The sequence below is a fragment of the Euphorbia lathyris genome, chromosome 4 (genome assembly GCF_963576675.1).
Source record: "Euphorbia lathyris chromosome 4, ddEupLath1.1, whole genome shotgun sequence".
Lineage (NCBI taxonomy): Eukaryota > Viridiplantae > Streptophyta > Magnoliopsida > Malpighiales > Euphorbiaceae > Euphorbia > Euphorbia lathyris.
Window position 1 is genome coordinate 61,800,119 of NC_088913.1, and position 6,810 is coordinate 61,806,928.

Below are 6,810 nucleotides of genomic sequence, written 5' to 3' on the forward strand. Positions count from 1 at the left end.
TTGTGATTAATAATATTTATTAATTAACTTATATTATTTTTACTGATTTTAGGACTAAATTGTATGGTATTTTTAGGTTTTAAGTACAATTCTGTATTTACGGGTTTAACGGCCTATTTACGGGTTTAACGGCCTATTTACGGGTTTAACGAACTATTTACGGGGTTAAAAAGTTATTTTTTTTTGCCAATCCGACACGCGGGCGTGTGGCTATCACGCCTCACCGCGTGGTCGGACGTGATAGACACACGCCTCACCGCGTGGTCGGGCGTGATAGCCCCACGCCCAACCACGCGGTGAGGCGTGATATCCACACGTCCGCGTGTCGGATTGGCAAAAAAAAATAGAATTTCCCCTCCCAAAACCCATGAAAGGGCATTTTCGTCCTTTCACGGGGCTAGGGGTGGGAATTTGGGGCTGGGTTTAACAACACCCTTAATCAAGTCTACAGATTCTCTCCCCGATAAAACATACTTGAAAAAAATGTCAGCATAAGCTTAAGTAGTAGTTTGCAATCAACTTAGCTACGGACAATGGGATGAAGAAGCTCTAAGCGCTCAATAATATATTTTGTACATTTAACATAAATAAATAAAAAGTCAAAAGTAAGGTGTTGTGGTATAAAACTACAAATTAAGTGCTGAGAAAAAAAAAATACTCAATTTCAAAGTGTTAAATATTTTTATTTTTTATTATAAATGAGGGTTAAACGCTCAGAAATCAACGAAAAAACAGAAAAACAAAACAAGAAAAACTACAACCACTAACTTGTCACTATCCTCGGAAGATAGGTGTCACACATGTCTTCAAATACGATATTCTGGAGACCTGCATGAAGCACAACACACTCGTGAAAACTCAAAGAGAACAAATCACATGCGTAGTTTTCTACTCAATCAGCTGCTTTATTACCTTCTCAAAGGGTATGAACAACTTTGAGATTCCAATACTTAATTTTATACAGACTGTCTCTATATTCGCCCCACATATAGTCAATCACAATTTGAGAGTCCAGAACGACCTTCTTATACCTTTTTTACCACGCCATCTGAACCCCAAAAAAAAAAGACCTCAAATTTCAATCAATCTAGAAGAACAATACCCCAGGTTAAGCACCAACCCATCAAACCATCTCACATTACACTCCCTAAATTTACCTCCCGTCGTAGCAGGACCTGAATTATAATTATTTGATAAAGACTATATTTATTTTATTTTTAATAAAATAACCATTACTTGATCAATTTTTACTATTGGATGATGTGAGTAAAAATTAACAAACTAATAATTACTTTATCAAAAACAAATAAAAAATACCCTAAAAATAAACACTAAATATAAAAATATTAATTGATAATATGCAACTTAAATTACTTTATCAAAATGAATAATTTTTAATTTAATTAAATCATTCAAGTGGTTAAAAAATAACAATTCAAATACATTTAAATATCTTAATTTAATTTAAATGATTATCAAACAGGTCTGACAATTGTGATTCTAAACGAATATAAATCATCTAAACTATCTGTCAAAACATTCTATAAAAATTAACAAAAACAAAAAACAAGCCAAATCGATTACTGAGAAGCAGAAGAAAAAAAGGCTAAGCATTATACACTACTATTGTACATTTTACAAACTACAACAACAGGTTAACAAAAGATCAAGCATTGCCTACTATAACAAACATCACCATAATTCAGTTGCAGCAATTATTTACAGTCTGTGAGCCAAGTTCAAACATTAACCAAAGTTGAACCTGAAAGTTACTTCTCTGTATCCGAATTTGATCACGTAGAGCCCTTTTTATTCCTTTTCTTGGCAGTTTTGACGAGTGCCTCACAAATCTCTTTTTTTCGCTTATTGTTATTCACATTGTTATTGTTGGTCGCCGTCGAGTTACTGTTGTTGTTATTTCCACCTGTGCTTGCTGCATTTTTGCCTTGAACTTCTAGGGCGTCCTTCACAAAAAACTTTAACCTCCATAGAGTGGATTCACTCTGAAGAAAGGGGATCAGAATGTACAATCAATAACTAAACAACTGTAACAACAAAATAAGATGAGTAATGACTCGAGACCTGAGCATCAATGTCAAGATCAACTTCTTCGGCTGTAGCTTGAAAGCCTGGGTTATTTTGAGCAACAATTTCCAATGCTTTGGTAAGATCTTCAGGAGACAATCTTGTGAGGGCTGCCCCGAGCTTTCTTTTCTCTTCAGTTGACATTTTTCTGATAAGTATGTCAATGATCGCTTTAGTTGCAGATGAAAAATACCATACAGAATATTCTCACAGAAACAAAAAACATATCCCCAGGTAGCAGGCATTTTTTATAAATGGTGATGGACAGCATCAAGCATGTGTTTTGACCCGTCATATAGGTCACGCCCATAAGAACTTCATAAAGAAAACAAATTATTTGCAGAGCCTATTCAATAGTTGACAAAAATTAATTTGTTCACCGCTAACTGAAATTGTTTCGTAAGGATGTCATTCTGTCAAACTACTCCACTATGTTAACGTGCAACCTCAACGACACTCGAGTAACAGATACGGCAACAATGACAAAATAACTATTATAACTCAGTATTATGTATGCACTTCTTGTTCAATGATAAAAAAACATTGTAGGTAGCAAGTCTAGGATGCAATGCAATACAACTTCTAAGGTAATAGAATGTTCTGTAAAGGTATTAGAACGGACCTGCATTTTTGAACAACCATGTCTCTAAGTTCATCCAAATGCATATCAATCTCATACAGCTGAAAATGATTCGTAGCAGTACATTAAAGCCTGTACCACTTAAAGGCTACTATAGGTTATTCTAAAATGGTTTTTTCTAGCTGATTCTATCTGCAGTTGTTATATACCTCATTACTTAATTCTCTTGCCATTTTAGCATGAGCAACCTCCTGAGCAAGTTGCATGTCCAACTGAGCCTCTGCTTCCTCCATTTCCCTTCTTTTCTCCTGTGGGTACATTGAATTGTAATCCATGAGAGAATCCACGAAAAATCAAAGACAAAAACAGAACGGTTATGTGACATTTTCTTTGGCAAAGATAACTAGGCTATTGATAATATGAACCGAGCAATATAACACTACCTCTTCGGTGACTTTAGGTAAAAGTTGCAGCCACTTCTCCTCAAATTTTGCCAGCAAGGTTTTAGCCATAACGTGAACATCATTTCTTTCATCATTATATTTCATAGCATTCTTAAAAACTAACCTTACATCAGCACATATCTCCCTAACATTCTTATATCCAGTACCATCCTTAGTCTCCATTTGATTATTAATTGTACTGAAGTCCATGGGCTTGTCAATAACCTAGCAATATCACAGAAAGTAAAAATTGGTCAAAGATACATCCAGAAGAAACCCAACACCAAATAATCAGACAGTCATGAATCAACAACCACAATGAAAATGGCAGGATACTTATCCTCAAGTAAGTAACACTTGTGCTTTCCATATATACACTTAGTGCGCCGTGTCTAAATTTAGAACATGCTCAGCATTTTTATCACAACTTGCAATAAGCCAATAGTCATTGTTCTTTAGTTACTAGGATTTTGAAAAGTAAGTCAATAAGTTAAGAAAAAATCAGTTGAACACGTATGTTTGCAAAGTTTGCAAAACTCCCAATAATATATTTAGGCCCTGGTAGTTGTAAAAGGGAGTTAGTTCCTGCATCCGTAATTTCAGTATTAGTAACATAAGGTTCATATCATGTACACTCATTTTGGATGCATGAGCATCAAAACCAAAAGAGTCTTTAGTTTGTGGCTTCTGGCTCTTATCCTCTAAGAGACTGTGACCAAGAATGTGTTATCAATATTCTTTTTCCGGAAGTTAGTGGATCTCCATTATAAACACTCACGTTATTTGATGAGTTACTTGGAATGTGACAATAGACAAATGAGCAAATTCGTTTACAGTTGAATCCAGATGTGTAGTGTGTCATTTTTCTGTCTGGCTAAGCAGACTTCCATATTTACTTTTTTTTTTTTTTGAAAGATTTCCATATTTACTTATTCTCTCATATTCTGCTGTTAATCTTGTTCAATCATAAAATCCCGGTATCCACATTTCTTATATTACTTTCCACCAACCAAACCATAAAAAAAAAACCCCACTTTAAACTTTAAATGCAGCTTCTGCCACAAAAACCTGCATCTTGACTTACTGATAACAAATGTTCTGTAAACCAAGTACATTATCCATCATACTGAAAGCCTGAAAATTTATGCATTATTGATCAACTTCAACTCCTAGAATCCTGAATTAAAAACCCTAGACAGCTAGACCACTTCCTGGCATATGTAAACACTTCTGTAATCTGTCTTAGGATGTCAGTAATATGGACTGGTTTGTATTATAGATAAACATCTGCATACGTGTGTGTGGGCAAGCAGTAGGGTATTGAGGAAAACGCAGCACATGTCAAAATTCTAACATTGTTAACGAGAAAGTTGAGAAACATAAAGGAAAGGGGTTACCTCATAATAGTCATGCAAACCCAAACCTTTGACATCTACAGGTTGCCGAAAAGGCCAAGCCCACTTATGCTGGTAGAGCTGTAACCAACAATGAGAATACATGAGAAGAAATAACTTCTTGTAAGTTGCACTCAAAGATAATCCAAAGAAAACAATTCAATTGATGAGCAAGAGGATGGAAATGATTGACAACAGTAGTTTTTTATTTTATTTTTTTACAAAAATAAATTCCTGGTTTACAATCAGACTTTTCATCTATGATTCTCCTAATTCATCAAAATTAGACAAGAAAAGATGCAAATTGTTAAGTCAGACTACCAGCAAAAACCATGTGCTTTCAAACCTGGCAGAAATGCCTTATAAATCTTTATTTTGGTGGATAGAAAGAGAGGGACTGCACTAATTCAGATAATATAAACAGCTTTCTGAAAAGAATGAAGCAACAGAAACACGAAGTGGTTTGCTGCAAGGGCAAACTAGTCTTATGCATCCCTATTAAACTCCTCATTCACCTCCATATATGTTGCATGGAAACGGACACCAGAAATGTTATTTCTAAAAAAAATATAGCTAGGAAAGGGTAATGGAAACCCAAAAGAAACTGAAACGGAAACGGAAAACGGAAAGCGGAAATGCTAATGAATAAGAGTTTCCATGCAACATAACCTTCAATTGCTCAAAGTACAATTCAAATACAGTTCCTATTTATGTAACAATGGAGACAAATGTTGATAGACCTTTTCAACTCATAATGAACTATCGAAATACAGTGAGCAATCACTTAACATAGATAAACAGATAATCAGATAGCTGCTCTTATTGCTCATAAATACTCTTTATAATATCTTTTCACCAAAGATTACCCAAGCATGAAAACACTGTAAATTGTTAAAATAGCTAATGTTTAACTTTTAGGTTGAAAAAAAGGATATTATAAATTTTTAACATCACTTACTAGTAAGATTAGTTAAAAGTTGCAGAAGAGGTAAGTTTTTCCAAATCACTTCAAAAACTTAAAGCATATTAGGATTGGTATCCAATGTAAAACAAGAGACAAAGCTAAGCAATTTTAACAATGTTAATCACCAAAATATCAGCAGCCAGAAATTACCTGGCGCAATATTGTACCAAATTGACGCATAAGCTCTTGCATTCGTTTTACAGCAGCTGCTTCCCGTTTGGATGCATCTTGCTGCTGTTTCCTTATGCTAGGCACAGGTCTGGTCTCCTTATCTTTATCCTTGACGACCGAGCTACCTTTGGAACCAACAATCTGTTGCTTCTTGTTCAGATTCAAGTAAAACCGTTCAACATCATTCACTCTTTGCTCAAGCTACACCATAACAAATAACAAAATTACACATTAAAGAACATAAAAAAGATGAAGAAATTGCGTTAATAAAATGACGGAATATTTTACCTTATCAACTTTTTGAAACAGTCCATCAACACGATTCTTATAACCCTCAGCTTCCACGGAATTATCTTCAGAATTTCCTAATTGGAAATTCCCAAAATCTGGAATTGATAGCTCCATCCAGTGACCAAACAAAAAAAAACCAGCTGATTGAAAATTAAGAAAATTAGATATTTATAAACGAAATAAAGAAAAGAAATTCATTTGGAAACTGATATGCAGCAAGTAGCTACCTGCAACAGTGAAAGAAAAGGAGACGATACAAGCAGTGAGGGAAGAAGAGGAAGAGGTGATGTTTTTGCCTGTAGGAAGGGAAAACGCTGCTCTATTTTACCCAAGTGTGAAGCCGAAACATGAACTTTCGTTACATACGGCGTCATTTATTATGTCGCTACTTCCCTTTGAAACGGCATCACTTGATCGGTTTCAAGTTTATATTAGACAGACAAACTATTAAAATACGAACAACGGCTCTCTCAATTTCTTCACATCCTTTTCAAGTATTTTCCTTTCCTTTGATTTTATTAATTAAAAGAAACGAACATCACTAATCTTCCATCGATTCGGGTACAACATTTATGATTGAAAGAAATTAAATTAATAATGAATGAATAACAATAATCTTATAATGGTACAATGATAAGTATATAAAAAAAAAATTGAGAGAGCTTTTAAAAAAAAATTGAGAGAGAAATGATAAGTATAAATGAAGTAATTACAAGTGTTTTTTTAGGGTAAATTATAAGAAGTGTTTTATAAGTTTTTTTTGGCTTAATTTGTACCGTAGGAAAAAAAAGAATAAATGAGTTAATGAGTTTTAATTATTTCTGTATCATTAGTACTATTAACATATTATTTATTGTCGAATACTAACTCATTAATTAAAGT

The 6,810-nt window shown here is 34.1% G+C and overlaps 1 protein-coding gene across 1 annotated transcript; it reads right to left on the reverse strand.

The window, feature by feature from the left end:
- Window positions 1–1,556: 1,556 nt before the first annotated feature.
- On the reverse strand, window positions 1,557–6,354 carry LOC136227601 (transcription factor GTE6). The gene is made up of 9 exons (XM_066016301.1): window positions 6,156–6,354; window positions 5,926–6,068; window positions 5,617–5,838; window positions 4,506–4,583; window positions 3,109–3,333; window positions 2,875–2,973; window positions 2,708–2,766; window positions 2,083–2,233; window positions 1,557–2,003 (listed from the first exon to the last, which is right to left on the reverse strand). Exons 2-9 carry the CDS (start codon window positions 6,040–6,042, stop codon window positions 1,794–1,796), a joined length of 1,161 nt encoding a protein of 386 aa, XP_065872373.1. The 5' UTR covers window positions 6,043–6,068; window positions 6,156–6,354; the 3' UTR covers window positions 1,557–1,793.
- Window positions 6,355–6,810: the final 456 nt, after the last annotated feature.